Source organism: Rhinopithecus bieti, unplaced genomic scaffold (genome assembly GCF_001698545.2).
Source record: "Rhinopithecus bieti isolate Rb0 unplaced genomic scaffold, ASM169854v2 scaffold_48679, whole genome shotgun sequence".
Lineage (NCBI taxonomy): Eukaryota > Metazoa > Chordata > Mammalia > Primates > Cercopithecidae > Rhinopithecus > Rhinopithecus bieti.
Window position 1 is genome coordinate 14,909 of NW_016819378.1, and position 17,210 is coordinate 32,118.

Below are 17,210 nucleotides of genomic sequence, written 5' to 3' on the forward strand. Positions count from 1 at the left end.
TGCCCGCTTTTTATAGCCCGATGTATACAGGACATGTAAGGTTACAGAGGAACAAAGGAATTATTTTGGTCGCAGCATCACAATTGGTTAATATTCTAAGTTATACATTTAACAGTTTTCTATTTGTTCCCGCGCATTTAGTAAAACTACAAACGGTTGTGACCTTATCGGGGGCTCTCTAGGTGGTGTTTCTGAGATATACGGGGGGATGTGTTTGTGTTGGGCTCAGGAAGTTGGGACAAATAGAGGAATGTGTTTGTACTGGGCCCAGGACTGAGATATATGGCAGACACCGGTAATTAGAACAGAACAGAGCAGGACAGGGACTTTCACAACGCTTGTCCTTACAACGTCTGGAATCTGTAGATAACCTAATCGGTTAGGTCCGGGGTCGATCTTTAACTGGGCTCAGGGCGCCGCACGGGCTGTTTGCCTGTGGACTTCATTTCTGCCTTTTAGTCTTTTCATTTGATCTCTTTCACTGGGATTACAAGCATGAGCCACTGTGCTGAGTTTCATGATTTTTTCACTACTTTTATTTCACCTTTAATATTAAAATATTTAATCGATTTGGAATTTTGGTGTAAGAAGGGTAGAGATTCCACTTTTCCCCCAACTGATTTTAGTCATTTATTTGTATAAAATTCATTCATTCAATAATTCACCACACACACATATTTTCATAATGTTTTATATTTCTTATTATGTCCTTTTTTCTTATTGAATCTTGATGCATCTTTTATTTGAACCATGGAGCCACAGAACTCTGATTCTCAGCAGTGTGAAGTATCAGGCTGTCTATGACCTAAGGCTTCCAGGCAAAACTACCGCCGATCTGGCCTCTCTGGGGTTCCCTTCCTCCTGCAAGTTTGCACCAAGCGGCAGTTCGGGGAAATAGGCCCTTGAATTACCCAGTGTGTATCTCTTGAGTGTCTGTTAAATAATGGGGAACAGGGCGGGGGAGGAGGGGGAGAGGGAGGCTGTGTATCAGTCTTTGTTAGCCAGGCAGAGCGTTTATTTTCCAGGGGTTGTTTCTTTTGTCTTCACCCTAACATTCAAACTTGACGTGGGTTTTAGCGCGCCCCCGCCCTACCTCCTCCCAAAGCCCTTATTTGCCCACCCTTGCCTACAAGCTCAGAACGAGCAGGCAACGGAATGGCTGGTCTTGGGAGCAGGCGGTTGAGATGCCAGGGTTTGGAGGTTAAGGGCTGGGGGTTGTGAGCCAGGACCTTCCCGCGTCTGCTCCTCGCCCCCGCAGTTTCCTCCGCGCCCACTAGAAGGCGCCGGGGCCCTCGCATTCCCCGCGCGGAGCCGAAGCAGCCGCAACCAGCCGGGAGCTGAGCCGTGGGGCGCTGCGGTGCGAAGAGCCGGGAGGCGTCCAGAGCCCTCCCCGCGCTGCCAGTGGGACACGGAGCCAGGGATCCCCGGCTTTGCCCCCGGGGCTGGGGTGCAACGGACTCTTAACTTGGTCCTCGCGCCCCGCCAACCGCCCCCGGGCAGGAAACGCCCAGAACCACCACCAAGCCGCGCTCCACAAAAGCCCGGAGAGTTCCAAGGCGGGAGGGGTCGGGCGCGCTCCAGAGGCAGGAGGGTCCCCCACACCCTCAGGCTCACGCCCAGCTGCCCCATCGATCAGCCCCTAGCCCCATGAGGACCCTCAGGCGGGGGCAGAGAGCCGGCACAGCCCGGACTGAAATTTTGCCGCTGCCTTAGAGCATTAGACAGGTCAGTGCCCGAGGTGGGGGATGAGGGGCGGAGCAGGAGGCGGGAGGAGGCGCGCTTCCCGGTCCACCCTGTCCCCCGCGCCGCTTCCCGAGGCCACTCATCGGGTCACCTCCGCCGGGGGCGCCCGCCAGCACGGGCGTGATTCTGCATTTTTTCCTGACAGGCTAGGTGTGGAGCCGCCCTCCGCAGCCCACCCCAGCCCAGGTGATGCTCGGACTGAGGAGTGGGGGTCCCGCCGGCCAGGGCGGGCTGCGGGCTTCGGGACTGCCACTGCCCTAATAGAGCGGGGCTTTTCCAAAGCTCACGCACGGCCGCGTCGAAACCGCGGCATCCAAATGTCTTCAGCATTAAGATGCCAGGCCTCGGGTGTGAGAGGAAACCGAGATGCGGGAGAGGGCGAGAAGAAAGGAGGCCGGGAGAACCTGGGGCCTGAGAAGTGAGGGGAGGGGCACCGGGAAAACCGCGGCTGGCAGTGCAAATCCTAGCGCGATGTGTAGAGTGGAGAGCGCTCTTGGGAGCCGGCAGGAGCCTCTGAGGACGCGGGGGCCAAGGCCCCCATCCCTTGCCCTCCCTTCTTCCCTCCCTTTCTCACTCCCCACCCTACTCCCACCTAGGATGTGGCTGGGCCGCCGGGCCCTGTGCGCGCTGGTCCTTCTGCTCGCCTGCGCCTCGCTGGGGTTCCTGTACGCCAGCACCCGGGACGCGCCCGGCCTCCGGGCACCTCTTGCGCCGTGGGCGCCCCCGCAGAGCCCCCGCAGGCCCGAGCTGCCAGATCTTGCTCCTGAGCCCCGCTACGCACACATCCCCGTCAGGATCAAGGAGCAAGTAGTGAGGTGAGTGCCGACCGCGGCGGCGCAGCGCGGCGCTAGCTGGGGGTGGTCTGGGGGCTTTTGTTTCCTCCACTGCTGGGCTCAGACGCCTGCGTTCTCCTAACGGGTTGTGTGGAGTGAAGTGGGAGGTGGAAGTGGGAGGCTGCTGAGGCTTGGGCTGGCGAAAATCTGTTCTCCCTGAACCTTGCCATGGGGATGAGGATGGGGATGGGCGTGGGAGGTTGTGCAGTCAAGGGAGGGCCCTGAAAGACTCCCTGAGGTCCTGATTCAGGTATGAGAAGAGACTCCAGGTGGGCTCCTGGTTGGTGGGTAGGCAGCTCCTGAAATCCTGGTAATTGGCCCTGTCCTACAACTCTTAAAATCCAGATTTAGGGGCTAGGTCGTCCGATCCTTGGTCCCCCTCCCGAGGACTATTTGAAGGGCAGCGTTTAAGGGGACGGATCCTAGATGGACAGAATTTCAGGGCCAAGGTGTGGGGTGCTGTGTCAGTGTTTATGGGATGAATGGAGCTGTGTAGCTGGGTCTGATGATCCTTACTACCCCCTTCAGGCTGCTGGCTTGGAACAACTGCAGTTGTGAGTCCAGTGGGGGGGGCCTCCCCCTCCCCTTCCAGAAACAAGTCCGAGCTATTGACCTCACCAAGGCCTTTGACCCTGCAGAGCTGAGGGCTGCCTCTGCCACAAGAGAGCAGGAGTTCCAGGCCTTTCTGTCAAGGTACCAGCTTGAAAGAAGGGAATGACTCCACAGGGGGAGAGCAGTGATTGTGCCGGGAGGGAGAGACCCTCTCCCCCTGACTCTGCTCTGTCCTCTCCTTCCTCCACTGCCAGGAGCCAGTCCCCAGCTGACCAACTGCTCATAGCCCCTGCCAACTCCCCGCTCCAGTACCCCCTACAAGGTGTGGAAGTTCAGCCCCTCAGGAGCATCTTGGTGCCAGGTAGGGAGGAGGGTCCCAGAGGATGACCTCAGCCACAGTGGGGGTGGCAGAGCCCAAGGCTGGGTGGGGAAGAATGGGAGATGATCGGAATGGGAAGTGCGAACCTCTGATGAAAGAGGGACTTAAGCTCAAAAGGGGGCTTACAAGGTGGGAGGTGAGGACGGAAGGGACTCTAGGAATTTCAGAAGACTGTAACTGGGGAGTTTTGGGGGAAAGAATCTATTCTTTTCTGACTAACCATTGGTTAGGTGGTGGACAGGGCAGGCCACAGGGCAAGCTTTGATGGGAAGGGCTCAAAAATCAGTCACTGTAGCCTATGTTACAGTGTGCCCTGCTGAGGCCTCAACAAGAAGAATGGGTGGAAAGTTCTCTATTGTGCGTGGTGACAGCAGGGAGAGAAAATGAGAAAGAATTCAGGGCTGCCTGTGTGATTCTGATCCCCACCTCCTTTCTCCTAGGGCTGAGCCTTCAGGCAGTTTCTGGTCAGGAGGTATACCAGGTAAGAGAAAACAGGAAGGCAAGGAGGCCAAGTAGGCATCAAGAATGCTGAGAAGGAGGCAGGGCTACTAAGGGAAGGATGGACGAATCAGGGAGGCAAGAAGTGGGTCTGGGGCCTAACCCTGCACTCTCCAATCCCCTCCTAGGTAAACCTGACTGCCTCCCTAGGCACCTGGGACGTGGTAGGGGAAGTGACTGGAGTGACTCTCACTGGAGAGGGGCAGGCAGATCTCACCCTTGTCAGCCCAGGGCTGGACCAACTCAACAGGCAACTACAACTGGTCACTTACAGCAGCCGAAGCTACCAGACCAACACAGCAGACACAGGTGCGAGGCCTGGGTGGGGAGAGGGGCAGGCTGGGCAAACAGAGAAGAACCAGAAAGGCTGGAGTTGGAGTGGACAAATGGCAGAGGGCATGGGAGGCATCTGGGCTATGGCCAGAGCTGTCCTGCCACACAATGGGTGCTTCAACTGGACCAGCAGGGCCAGAGAGGGAGAAAAGGGGCCTTTGTTCATCTGGGGCTGGAGCAGGCCAGAGGGAAACCCGAGCTTTGGGTGTGTCTCCCCTTTAGGCCAACCATGGGGGCCCCAGGAAGAGACCTGTCTAAGGAGTTAGAAGACTATATTTCCAACCCACCCCTTACTAGAGGGCAAAGCCCTTTACTTTCCTGAGTTCCCATTTCTCTTCCAGCAAAAGGGGCCTAAGAGCCCTCCTGCTTCTCCCCAAAGCTGGTTTGTTGCACTAAGTTTGCTTCGACCTTAGGGCCTTTGCACTTGCTGTTTTCTCAGCCTGGAATGCTCTTCCCCAGATTTTTGCAGACTGGCTCCTTCTTATCGTTTAGATCTCAGCTCAAATGTCTCCTCTTCACTATTACATTACTTATTTGTCTTGTTTTCCATTCAATACTTACCAGTATCTGAATTTTTTAATTTACTTAGCCTGGCACCAGACTGACTAGGTTGCTATCAGTTTTGTTGCTTAATAGTTGTGTAAATGTGGCAAGTTACTTTTCTGTGTCTCAGCTTCTTTTTCTGTTGTAGGAATCTACTTAATAGGGCTATCATGAGGATAAAATGAGTTCATATATTTAAGGTAATTTTTTAACAGGTCTGGCACATAGTAAGTGCTCAATAAAGGTTAGCTTTTACTTAAAATTTTCTTTATTGTTTTTCTCCTACCCATTAGAATGTAAGTTCCATGAAGGTATGAACCTTGTGTTTTTTTCCACCAAGGCCTAGAAAGGTAGGACACAGAGTAGGCACTTAAATATTGATTGGCTGAAAACAGAATGTTGTCCCACCCTTCAGGCTCAAACGCCATGTCCTTTCTTCCCAGTCCGGTTCTCCACCGAGGGACATGAGGCTGCTTTCACCATCCGCATAAGACACCCACCCAACCCTCGGCTGTACCCACCTGGGTCTCTACCCCAGGGAGGTGAGGCTGGTAGGGGCAGGGACATACTAGATCCAGCATTGGTGGGGAGCAAGTAGGGAGAGGGCAGTCCTGGGAGGGGATATCTACCTGTTCCCCTCTCCCAACTCGCCTTGTCTGCACCCAACCCTGTGCCCTCAATCTCAGCCCAGTACAACATCAGCGCTCTAGTCACGATTGCCACCAAGACCTTCCTCCGTTATGATCGGCTACGGGCTCTCATCACCAGTATCCGCCGCTTCTACCCAACGGTTACCGTGGTCATCGCCGACGACAGCGACAAGCCAGAGCGCGTTAGTGGCCCCTACGTGGAACACTATCTCATGCCCTTCGGCAAGGTGTGCAGCTAGCAGGCTGAACGGCAGGCCAGAGGACTCCCGCAGTGGGTGCGCCCTCAATCTGCAGCCTCCAGGGTAGTGATTCGAGGACCACCTGCCTCAGAATCATGGGGTGCCTGTTAAGCATGAGGATTCCTGGAATGTAAGCTTCGTGGGAGCAGGAAATTGTCTCTGCATTCTTAGAATGGTGCTTAGTGCATAATGGCATTCAATAAAATAGCTGATGAATGAATAAATAAATGCACACAGAAATTAAACGCATTCCGAGACCACTGACTTGGAACCTCTGTGGGGGATCTGCATTTTTTTTACCTAGCTCCTGGCCATTCGAAAGCACTCAAAAGTCTGGAGAAGAATACAAGCTGAGAAGGGTCGGGGGAGAGAAAGAAAGGTGGCAGAGGGCCATGTCCTATTTCTGCAGCCTCCCCAACCACACACACCTTTCCGCCAGGGCTGGTTCGCAGGCCGGAACCTGGCCGTGTCCCAAGTAACCACCAAGTACGTGCTGTGGGTGGACGACGACTTCGTCTTCACCGCGCGGACGCGGCTGGAGAGGCTTGTGGACGTGCTGGAGCGGACGCCCCTGGACCTGGTAGGGCAGGGGCCTCAGGATGTGGGGGTGGAGAAGGGCCTTGAACAGGCCACAGCGGGGACGCTGCGGCTAGGAACGGCCAGCCCTGGGACAGAAAGAGGACCACGAAGTGGGGCCTGGGGACTGTCTGGGTCTTGCAGGGGTGAAGCGGAAGAGGATGGGGCAGGGGAACCCCCGAAGGCACCAGAGCGCAGACCTTGCCCCTTCGGGTGCCCGATCCCCGGCTGCCTGGAGCCAGCCTCCCTCTCCCTGCAGGTGGGGGGCGCGGTGCGCGAGATCTCCGGCTTCGCCACCACTTACCGGCAGCTGCTGAGCGTGGAGCCCGGCGCCCCAGGCCTCGGGAACTGCCTCCGGCAAAGGCGCGGCTTCCACCACGAGCTCGTCGGCTTCCCAGGCTGCGTGGTCACCGACGGCGTGGTTAACTTCTTCCTGGCGCGGACTGACAAGGTGCGCGAGGTCGGCTTCGACCCCCGCCTCAGCCGCGTGGCTCATCTGGGTGAGTGGCGCCCCCTCCCGGTCGACCCTGGCAGGAACCCCCACAGAGAGCTGGCGCACCCGCCTCTCCTAGGCTGCACCCGCGCCCAGCCGCCACCGGGAACCCTAGAACAGTTCTGCAATGATTTACCAAGAATCTGCACCTGGACGACAGACAGAGCTCCCACCCTCTCCCAGCCCCGCACACCCTTTAAATCTCTATTCCCAGCACAACCGCTGGGCCCCTCCTCTCCCGCCCCGTAAGCTTCCCCGTCACTGTTCCCGCCACCCCTACTCTACTCCCAGCGCTTCCCCTAGTTCAGACCATAGTCGGTGCAACCCATCTGGCGTTTATTTAACCTCTGGGAGTGGGAGTAGGTTTTTCCATTTTCAAAGCACAAGTATATTGACTCCATTTACACAAGAGTAAAACTGAGACCCAGGGAGTTGATTTACTTGCTCAAGGTCCTTAGAAACAAGCCTTTGCACACACACTTTCCACACCCTAAATTTGAGAGTTCTCCCTTACCGGTCGGCCTTCTGCACCCTTGGGATCCCTCACTGTGTACTCCCCTCCACCCCCAGAATTCTTCTTGGATGGGCTTGGTTCCCTTCGGGTTGGCTCCTGCTCCGACGTCGTGGTGGATCATGCATCCAAATTGAAGCTGCCTTGGACATCAAGGGATGCCGGGGCAGAGACTTACGCCCGGTACCGTTATCCAGGATCACTGGATGAGAGCCAGATGGCCAAACACCGGCTGCTCTTCTTCAAACACCGGCTGCAGTGCATGACCTCCCAGTGATGGCCTGCAGGGGATTTCTGACTCTCAGGCTGGGCCTGCTTCCTTGTCCCTGCCAGGAATTTCCAACAAACCCCACCCACCCTGTGAGCACTCTACTGGCAGTCCCTGAGCCTCTAGTTCCTCACTCTTCCTTTTCAGAACCTTATGCCCAATAGGGGTTGTCCTGGTGACACCCCTCCTTTTTCGAGTGCCCAGAGGCCTGGTGGAGCCATAACCTCTCCCACAGCCAGTGCCAAGTCCTCCCCCTCCCTATTCTCATGGGGCAGGAAATGGGGGGATCACTTTCCAAGTGCCAAAGAGCCCAGGGGGACTCTAAGAACTAAGGTGGAAACACTGTCCTCTCATCATCTTGGGACTGAGGGGGTGGGGAAGCTCCTCAACACATAATCCCAAGACTGTACCCCTCACCCGCATGTTCAGATCCAGTACTCTGTGTACCTGCTCCAGGCCCACCCCCACAGAGATAACTTGTGGCAGTGGGGCTGGGGTGAGGGCCGGTGAACACATGGTGAAAGCCATTCTTAGTTGTGTCTCTGCAATGCTGTGGGCACAAAAGACGGAGCACCAGAGTCCCTGTGCAAACACCTAGACTCACTTCATGGATTCCAAAGCTCTCAGCTTCATTTTATTAGTTACGTTAGGTAAGGGAGCTCAAGGTCATGGTCCTCATCACACACGTCATCAGGGCCCTCTGCACTCCACATGATGAGGTCAGACCCACACTGTGGAAATCTTTGGATCAGTGAGTTCCTGGAGACGAGAGGAGACATGTCAGAAATAGATTAGGCACCCTCTCCCTTGATGAAATGGGGCAGTCCTCTCAGGGGTACCCCACCTGCTTAGGGATCTGAGTTCTTCAGTTCCTCACCCATAGCTCAGCCTGGGCTCCCTGAGTTGGTCTTCAATCCACTATTCATTCCATCCCCACCCTTTTCTTGATCTTCCTCCGCTGACCCTTTCCCAAACCCCTCTCCCTGAGTCTCCAGCCACTTACCCCTGCCTCACTTGCCGCAGCCCAGTGCTTCCCGGCTCTCGCTCCTGGTGCTACTGCCCCTTACCAGGCTCCCCAGGGCATAAGCAGCTGCATCCTGCACACTCACAAACAGCTGATCTGGGGTCACCCTGTCCAGGAGTCCTGCCCGAGTCAGTGTCCCCAGCACCGAGGCTATGTGGGGAGGGTGTCAGGCTCTGAGACCCTAAGTCCACACCGGGTCCTTTTCCCTCCCACAGGTGTCCAGTCATTGCCCAGGCACTGGGCCCCACTCTTCACACATCTCACCATTACACTGAGCCAGGAGGAGGCGGATCCTAGCATCTCGACATCGGCTGGCCAGCTGCAGGGATGGGGCAAAGGGGTTAAGATCAGAGGGTATGAGTGAGATGCTAAGGGGTTTCTCCTCAACCTGCCCTCTCCCTCACCTGCACCACTTCTCTGGCCCCAGCAGCATCTGCAAAGGTGACACCACTGAAGTCTAGGACCACCACCCTGACAGGCTCAGCAACTAGAATGGGAGAAGACAGGAGTACCCAGGTGCCACCATGCAACATGTCCAAATCTTCCTTCTTGTCACCCCATCTTACCTGCAACAGTTGGGCCATCTGGCTTTGAAGTCTCCTATGAGTAAAGAAGGGCAGTCACCACAACTGAGACACAGCATGAACATGCACCCCTTGAGCATAAGGATCCCCCTCAGACCGCCCACCTGCCTCCCACTCCCCGAGGATCCACATTCCTCCTAAACCAAGCTCCCTCACCTTTTCTTCTCCAAGCCCCAGGTGCCACTCCAGGTTGCGGCGAAACTGCCCACGGGTCCCAAAGTACAGCGGTGTTGGATAGCTCAGGATGCAGAGCCCCGGGACCTGGAGGAGCTAAGAGGTCGGAGGGTCAGAGAAACATCTGGGGCTAATCTTCGCTTCCTTCTTTGGCTGTAGCCCACCCACCTTGTGGCTTCCTCTGAGTGGCCTGTAGAGCTCTGTTCCCTCAGCCTGTCCAAGTGCCAGGCACTGCACCCTAGGGAAGAAGGTGGAGCCAGATTTCCAGCTTAGCCTGGCCTGGCTAGAGAGTCACCCCAAGCACCTCATTCTCTCCCCTGCCCTGACCACAACTCCACTCATCTCTATGCCCACCTCCGGGTGCGGCAGACCACAGTCATCATGGAGAAGACTACACCCACAGCCAGGCCCAAATCCACATTCAGGGTCACTACAGCCACCCAGGTGACCATCCACACAGCCTGCAGGACAGGGATAAGGGTGGATTGCCCAAAAGAAAAGGCAGGCCATCACTGCTGGGGAAAGAGATCCAGGGCAGTGATTACCAAGGCAAGTGATGGGGAGAGATGACCCAGGAAGAAGCAGAAAGCATGACAGAGGGAAAGAACAGGGTTGATTCAATGGGACACACACCAAATGTAATGACCTGCACCAGTTGGGAAGTTACAAATATTCAGGTCCAAAGGGTTCAAACCCCATCCTTTCCCTTGCCTGTGAGTAAAGCGTATTAGGAGTTACATTTGTTGGGGGAGTGGGTGGGTTGCAGAACTTAGGACCAGGACAGTTAGCTTTGGTTCAGGGCAGAGGCTGGGGATGCTAAGAAGATGGGAGGGGGCCATCTGGGGGTAATGGCATTTCTCACAAAGTCCACACGACTGATGTGCCATAGTTGTGGAAGTTCCTGCATCTGGAAGAACATCTGGCGCATGCTGGAGATGTTGATGCAAGCCAGGACAGCCTTGAGCCAGAGGAGGTGGGCTGACTACCTCGATGTCCTGGAATACAGCCACCCCTCCCAGCCACGCTCATGCCTCCTCTGCTCCTTACCTTGGGCAGATAGTAAAAGAAGGGCCCCAGCCACAGCAGCACCAACAGGACCACTATGCAGGAGAAGAGGCCTGCCAGCTAGAGGGAAGGAGGGATGGGAGCAAAAAAAGGGAGTCTCCCACCCCCACATGAGAGCTGGTCTCCCTGCCCACTCTGCCTTATCTTCCTTGGAAGTCTCCCTTCTCCCAAATCTCCTTCCACACATCCGCCTTCTTAATATTCTGCCATTCACATCTAACCCTCCCTTCCCCCCAATTAATTAAATGCCCATTATTCACCAATCTCCCTGTAGATGTCTGTTGTTCAAGTTCCCCAGTTTTGCAGCCCACCTCCACCTTAAAAGCCACTATTGGGTTACCCTATAAGCAGGCTCACCATGTGCTTAGGGCACCAGCAAAGTAAGGGAAACCAAAAATATTAGGGAGAGACTTTGGTATGTGATATTCCTTTTAAAAAGACAATGTCATTGTGTGAAATAAATAATTTTATCTCAAGTTTATTTTATAGTTTTGTGTTTTTATTTTGAACCACATCTGGGGCACCATAAACTTTTTCAGTGCTTAGAGCCTACAAAGGTCTTACTGGAACACTGTAATCTTCCATCTCTCCTATCTATAATTCCATCTCCTCGCTCACCCTTTCTCACAGATCCCCAGTCTTCTCTATATAGGTGCCACCTGGGTATCTAACCATCTTCCATCTGTTTCTCCAGCACCACCACTTTGCCTGAATGGCCCATCCTTTCTCCTCATCCAAGGATGCCCTCTTACCTGTGTTTTCCCACCAGCATCCACCAGTAGACTGGTGGTGGCCAGCGTAGCCGAGTTGGGAAAGCAAGAGAAGAGGGAGGAGATGAGGTTGGAGGCACCATGTGCCAGGAGCTCCTGGAGGGATGCAGTGAGATGAAGTGGGAGAGACAAAGGCATGGTGGGAAGTCAAATGAGAGGGTTGGGGTCCACAGTCAGAATCCCACCTGGTTGGAGTCAATAGTGTAGCTATACTTGTCTGCATAGATGGAGGCCAGGGAGGCAGACACCGCAAAAGTAACCAGTGCGATGGGCAGCGAGTCAGCCAGAATCCTGGGCAGCTCAGCCAGGTTGGGTAGGAGGGGTTGGGGAAATCTGGAGAGGGAGGGATCCATGGTGAGAAGGAGTTGGGTGCTTCAGTGAGATAAGGAAAGCAAAGAAAATAGGGGGTGGAGATTAGAAGAAGTGTTAGGTGGGAGAGGTGGGAGAAGAGAAAGCTGGCGTCTTTTCATTCTGTCTTACCCTCCAGGCAACAACCCCACTATCTGGACATGGTATCTTGTGTCCAGAGAAGAGGCAAAGCAGAGCATGGAGGCCAGAAGCACCTGAGAAAGAGAGCAAAATGAAGGCATGGGAAGAGATGGGGTCCCTGGCAGAAGCTAGAAGGGGCTGACCATGAGAGAGGACTATCATGCAGGTCTAGCTATAATGCAGGTCTAGCTGGTTGCAGGAACCCAGCACCTGGGGGAGCAGGGATGTGTTTGGGATGGAGGCCTGACAACTGATTTGGAGTGTGGAGCTGGGAAGGAGGGATGACATATGCCTGAGGCCACAGAGCGCTGGAGCCACCAAAGTAAGATGGTGGATATGAAGAGATGCCACTGAGCCTTCCAAAGAGGGAAGCTGGACGATATCTAGTGATATACTGGCATCTGTGGAGACGCGGAACGTTTATTTAGTGGGGTAGAGAGAGAAATGTCAGTGGAGGGTGGAGAGAAAGATGCACTGTGAATTACAGGGAAGGACCCTCGTGAGGACAGGTGTCAGAGAAAGTGCTGTGACCAGCAAGACCTCAAGGGAGCGCTGTAGGATGGTAGAAGGAACTCCAAGAGGTGTAGGGGGTGTTCCGTGAGAGACGTGGGACAGTGTCGAGGGGGACTGTGGAAGGTCAAAGCATCCTCCTGCAGGAGGCCAGGGAAAGTGAGTGTGAGCTGGCCCTCTGTTCCGTGGCCTCTCTGCACTCCACCAGGGGGCGGCAGCGGCCAGTTCCCACAGGACGGCAGGGTCTGTGCGGGCAGGGTGCCGGCGCGCACGGCCATCCTCACCATGACGACTTCCCCCGGGATCGGCGTGGGTAACCGGTCTCGGAATCTCACGTTCAATTCCTTGACCGGCAAGAGCAGCGCCAGGCTGAGCGCCGAGATGGTCAGTTCGGCCGGACTGCTCCGGGGCAGCGCAGTCAGCACGGCGGCCAGCGTCTGCGGGCAGGGGCTGTGAGCAGAGGGCCCCTTGCCAGCGTTCATGCGCCCCGGCCCGGGCCCCCCAGAGCGAGGCCCTCTCTCCCCAGTGCCACCAGGGCTTCCAACTCCGCAGCGCCCTCGGTCAGCCACGTGGCTCCAATTTCCTTTCCTGCGCCCTTGTCACACACTACCCCTCCACCTTCCGGCCTTCCTCCCTTTTCGAATTTCCCTATTCCCGGGACCTCTAGAAGCCCCTTCTCCTTTCTTCTCCCACCCCCACCTTGAAGAGAGAGAAGCAGCCGATCTGGCGCGGGAGGGACAACCCCAAGAGGCTCGGCAGCTGGGACACGAGCACGTGCAGCGCGACCCCGCTGGTCAGCGCCTTGACCACAGGCTCGGACAAAAAGGTGGACAGGACGCCGAGTTGCAGCACGAACATCCCCAGCTGCGGGGGAGAAGACGTGCAGTCACCAACTAGAGGAGGAGCAAACCAACCCCGCGCACCTCCGCCCTCCCGAACCCAAGCTGAAGGCTGGTCCCTCCCTCTCCCCCTGCCCAATTTCCCGGGCCTCCCAGCAGGGATCCCCCGGGATCCTCCCTGGGTCCTCCCTCACCATCAGCGCCCCGCTCCCGAAGGCCACGGCTGCGGCTACCCCAACCCGCTGAGCGTCCAACTGCTCCTTCTCGATTCCGCTCAGGTTCCCCACAAGGGGTTCTGGCACCAGCCGCTCAACGGCCGAGCCTGTCATGAGGCTGAGTATGGCGAAAGTTCCTGCAGCCCGGGGACAAATACAGACATCACCAGCTGTGCAGCCCTGGGCAGGACAACAGCTCAGGCTCCACGCCCTGGGGCCGAGATGCTGCTGCCAGACTCCGCTCTCCAAAAAGGCTGCTGCGCGGTCAAGACTGTGGGGCGCGAAGAGCTGCACCAGTCGGCAAAAACTTACTCCCTCCTGCAGATTCTCTGCCTACTGCGCGCCCCTTTTGGGGACCATGCACCTATTCTTCCCCTTTCAAGTCCCTGAGATGTTCATTTTAACCAAATTTCATAGGGGAAAAAAGTTCAGGTAAACTCCCACCTCTTTGCACCCACTCTAGGAAGCATTGCCTAGGTCAGTTTCCTGGCAGGACTGGGCAAGGAGGGAGGTGAAGATGGGAGAGCTGAACAGGGAAATGAGGAAGAAGGGAAATAACAGCCCCTGTCCATTTTCATCCCACAGGGAAGAAGAGTCATTGGAAGTTCCTGGTCACTCACCTGTGGACAGGTGTCTCCCAGTACCCAGCAAGCTGTAGATGAGGACGGGGAAGAAAGAAGTGTAGAGTCCAAACACCGGGGGCACGGAGGCCAGGAGAGCAAAGGCCATGCCTGGGATAGAAGTGGATGGAAAGGTGTGCTGTGGAGAGGGGGCCTTGTCCAACCTCCAGGACTTAAACGCCCTTCCCAGACTCTTAGGGGCTGGCATCGAGGATGCTAAATCATGCCTCATGAGGGAACTGAGGGGTTAGTGGGCCTCAGTGGGCGATCATGGGGCAGACAAGGTCAGGAACGCTGTGGCCAAGTCCTGGGGGCCAGACGTTGTGCCTCTCTCCAGTTCTCTGAGCCAGAACCTGTCCAAGGCTTCTTGCAGGATTGTGCAGATGAGGGGAGGTGGGGGTGGGGATCTGATGGAGCTCCACAGTCCTTACCCCAAACTTGGACTCATATCCCTCTCTCCTACCCGCAGCGGCAGGAACCCACCATCTGCTCCCGGATTCCCAGCTCCCTAAGCCTCCTCCCGGAAGCCCTCTAGAGCTTGTGCTCCAGACAGACTGCTGTTAAGGCCTCTCACCCTGGGGCACGTGCACGATGCCCACGGTCACTCCGGCCACCGCATCTCCGAGCAGCCAGGCCCGCCAGCGGTAATGGGGCAGCCAGTGCAGCGGGGGCAGCCGAGCCAGCAGCAGGCGCCACGCCCCCGTCCCGGAACAAGCGCGAGCCCGCAGCCTCCACAGCCCGAAGAGCCGGGGAAAGCGGCGCTCTGCAGGTAGCTCCGGTTCCTGCTCTTCGCCCCCGAAGAGCTGATGGAACCGAACCTCGGTGAGAGCTTCCCTGAGCCTGGTTCCCAAGGGGTACTTAAGGTCAGAGGTGTCCCCCGCGCCTGGGTAGGTCCTGGTGCCCTGAATCCCGCTCATTTTGCCCTTGGCCACCTCCAACTCCGCCCCGTCTTAAATACTCCTCCGCCAGCTAAGCCCTGAGTCCCGCCTCCCACGAAGCAGGGTCCAATCCGGCCCTGAGGACACCCTCTCTTGAGGACCTTCTCCAGTCTGGCGAGAGCCGCGGCTTGGAGAGGGAGAGTCTCTATGTTAGGCGTTTCTGCAGACATCCTTGGCCGGATCCAATCGCTGGCTCTGGGGTGGCTGTGGAATTGTGTAGAGATTAGAGAGAGAGAAGCCGAAAGGCAAGCGCACCCCGACACTCAACACCCGCTATTTACCCCTCCTTAGACTTTTCATTTCACTCCCAGTTCCTTTCCCCATCGCACCTTGGGCGGGGAGAGGCTGGTTCCTCTTGGGTCCTTCCCTGAGCCGCTACATTCTCCCAGCCAGAGCATAAAGTTCAGCACCCGTCCCGAACCTCACCCAGACCCACATCTTCATGGGGCACAGCTGGCTCCAAGAAGCAGTTTTATGTCCTACTGACGTGGAATGCAGCCACATGTATTGATTGGACAGGGATAATGACAGAACCAGAACCCATACCTCTGTGAGGAGCGGCTGGGCCTAGTTCAGGGCCTCAGGGGAAATATTGAACCCACAGGAAATTTTTTTCTTAGGAACCAAAAAAATGGAAGCACCATTTATCACATTCAAATGCTTTTCACAGGCCAGGGGCAATGGCTCATGTCTGTAATCCCAGCACTTTGTGAGGCCGAGGCAGGTGAATCACCTGAGGTCAGGAGTTTGAGACCAGCCTGACCAACATGGTGAAACCCTGTCTCTACTAAAAGATACAAAAATTAGCTGGGCATAATGGCAGGTGCCTGTAATCCCAAGCTACTCGGGAGGCTGAGGCAGGATAATCGCTTGAACCCAGGAGGTGGAGGTTGCAGTGAGCTGAGATGGAGCCACTGCATTCAAACCTGGGTGACAGAGCGAGACTCCATCTCAAAAAAAAAAAAAAAGCAAATGCTGTTCACAAAGTAGGCATTCAAAAGCATATACGTGGACATACGTGGTTAAACTATGTGCAAAGGAGTCAGTCACCCACCTCACGTGTACCTATGGTTCCTAAAGAAATACAAAGATTCTAACTCCAGAATCCTGCTGTTGGCCACGATCCCCTCCTCCATTCGCAAGAATCTTCGGCACCCCTCCCCATGATCCTCTGGTCCCCCAGTCCATGACCTCAAAGCCCTGGGGGTGGGGTGCAGTGAGGGTGGGTCTCCCCTCTTCAATTCCTCCTATTGTTCCACAGAAGTCTTATCTAGGCGCTACGTCCTGTCCCCCCCTTAGGAATCCCTCCCCCTATTGTCGGCCAAAGGGACCTCGGGCCCACAGGGAGGCTCCAGCTCTCCTCCTCACCCTCCCACCCCAGCAGTCTATTGTCTGTTGAGGAAACCCAGGTGCACGTGACTGAGCCCAAGGGACCAATGGATACAGTGGACTCAGAGATGCATAAGGACCCAGGACGGCATCTGGACATGGCTGCCTGAATGTTTGGCTTGCTCTGGTCCAGCAGCTCTCCCAGAAGTTGGGAGGGGCGAAGATCCCCTTGGGCTGTCCCTTCTTGGGCCCATGGCTTGAAGAAGAATCCCCTTCTGCTCACTATGAACATGGCTTATGACCTCACAGAGAGCAAAGATAAGGAGACCCAGAGCCAGGAAAAGGCTGCAGCCCCCAGGATCCTCTCCACCTTCCCATCCTCCCTCAGCTGAACATGGCAGCCTCAGAAGCAAAGGTACATTGGCATTTTGTGCTTTAGTATCTGGGTGTTGGGGGAACGGTGAGAAGTCACACTGCATTGGGCTTTCTGGTGGGGTCTAGACGAGAGGGTGGGTAGGGAAAAAGAAGGGCTGGGTAAAGATGATACATCAAGAATCTAGGGTTGGCCAGGTGCAATGGCTCATGGCTGTAATCCCAGCACTTTGGGAGGGCAAGACAGGTGGACCACTTGAGCCCAGGAGTTCAAGACCAGCTTGAGCAACATAGTGAGACCCTAACTCTATAAAAAAAAAAGAAGAAGAGGAATCTAGGGCTTTCCAGTGGTTCCATGCCTCAGTCTTTGTCCCTCAACTGCTGCAACTGCAGTTGAGGGACAAAGATAGCAACATCTTTTATCTTACACCCTGTCCCCTTCTCCTTTCACCAGACCCCCTCCTCCAATGGCTGGGGCCAACTGGTCTCTTTCATATCACTTCACCCCACCTACCCCCACTACGGCCTCCCCTTCCCTCTGCCAAGACAGCAGCCTCAGTGATATAACAAAACCTTTATTCTCAGAAAACAGGAAAAACAAAATTAAAAAACAAAACCAATAATTTCTATCTGGCCCTTGCCCCAGCCCCCCCCCCCCCCCCC

At 55.8% G+C, this 17,210-nt stretch overlaps 2 protein-coding genes and 1 long non-coding RNA gene across 22 annotated transcripts in view; 2 read left to right on the forward strand and 1 right to left on the reverse strand.

Annotated features, from left to right (window-relative positions):
- The first annotated feature begins 1,139 nt into the window (after positions 1–1,139).
- On the forward strand, positions 1,140–9,020 carry B4GALNT1 (beta-1,4-N-acetyl-galactosaminyltransferase 1). 9 transcript variants are annotated; one of them, XM_017858895.1, is made up of 11 exons: positions 1,140–1,725; positions 2,340–2,558; positions 3,105–3,269; positions 3,383–3,489; positions 3,948–3,988; positions 4,134–4,314; positions 5,325–5,423; positions 5,568–5,758; positions 6,210–6,350; positions 6,606–6,846; positions 7,410–8,233. In XM_017858895.1, the coding sequence occupies exons 2-11, from the start codon at positions 2,341–2,343 to the stop codon at positions 7,625–7,627; spliced, it is 1,602 nt and encodes a 533-aa protein (XP_017714384.1). In that variant the 5' UTR covers positions 1,140–1,725; position 2,340; the 3' UTR covers positions 7,628–8,233. The 9 variants fall into 9 exon arrangements, 8 of the variants coding, with proteins under 8 accessions (XP_017714384.1, XP_017714380.1, XP_017714385.1 ...); XM_017858891.1 differs by having other exon boundaries at positions 6,075–6,846; positions 7,410–8,230; XM_017858896.1 differs by having other exon boundaries at positions 1,657–1,725; positions 6,210–6,846; positions 7,410–8,230.
- SLC26A10P (Solute carrier family 26 member 10) overlaps positions 8,231–17,210 on the reverse strand; it is a 9,432-nt gene continuing 452 nt past the window's right edge. The window contains exons 1-19 of one of the 12 annotated variants that reach the window (XM_017858899.1): positions 15,901–15,962; positions 14,483–15,050; positions 13,909–14,019; positions 13,268–13,425; positions 12,934–13,098; positions 12,519–12,671; positions 11,716–11,798; positions 11,421–11,607; positions 11,218–11,331; positions 10,448–10,525; positions 10,263–10,358; positions 9,755–9,861; positions 9,569–9,638; positions 9,383–9,496; positions 9,209–9,242; positions 9,047–9,129; positions 8,907–8,961; positions 8,622–8,792; positions 8,231–8,377 (exon numbers count right to left, since the gene is read on the reverse strand). In XM_017858899.1, the coding sequence (XP_017714388.1) occupies positions 8,629–8,792; positions 8,907–8,961; positions 9,047–9,129; positions 9,209–9,242; positions 9,383–9,496; positions 9,569–9,638; positions 9,755–9,861; positions 10,263–10,358; positions 10,448–10,525; positions 11,218–11,331; positions 11,421–11,607; positions 11,716–11,798; positions 12,519–12,671; positions 12,934–13,098; positions 13,268–13,425; positions 13,909–14,019; positions 14,483–14,825 (2,115 nt within the window). In that variant the 5' untranslated portion in view covers positions 14,826–15,050; positions 15,901–15,962 and the 3' untranslated portion in view covers positions 8,231–8,377; positions 8,622–8,628. Of the gene's footprint in view, positions 8,793–8,906; positions 8,962–9,046; positions 9,130–9,208; positions 9,243–9,382; positions 9,497–9,568; positions 9,639–9,754; positions 9,862–10,262; positions 10,359–10,447; positions 10,526–11,217; positions 11,332–11,420; positions 11,608–11,715; positions 11,799–12,518; positions 12,672–12,933; positions 13,099–13,267; positions 13,426–13,908; positions 14,141–14,482; positions 15,051–15,175; positions 15,523–15,900; positions 15,963–17,210 lie in introns of those variants that run through there. The other 11 variants (XM_017858900.1, XM_017858901.1, XM_017858898.1 and 8 more) reach the window with 11 other exon arrangements.
- LOC108519707 (uncharacterized) lies at positions 12,458–15,948 on the forward strand. Its single transcript, XR_001882702.1, has 4 exons — positions 12,458–13,720; positions 13,874–14,730; positions 15,517–15,616; positions 15,727–15,948. It is a non-coding gene; the product is annotated as an uncharacterized LOC108519707 (long non-coding RNA).

What these genes read in the sequence shown, in the direction of transcription:
- B4GALNT1 (XM_017858889.1), top strand. Translation starts at nt 2,110, where the DNA reads ATGCGGGAGAGGGCGAGAAGAAAGGAGGCCGGGAGAACCTGGGGCCTG. An exon ending in CTGGTCAGGAGGTATACCAG is followed by an intron (nt 3,989 to 4,133) that starts GTAAGAGAAAAC and finishes ATCCCCTCCTAG; the next exon opens with GTAAACCTGACTGCCTCCCT. An exon ending in ATCTCATGCCCTTCGGCAAG is followed by an intron (nt 5,759 to 6,074) that starts GTGTGCAGCTAG and finishes TTTTTTACCTAG; the next exon opens with CTCCTGGCCATTCGAAAGCA.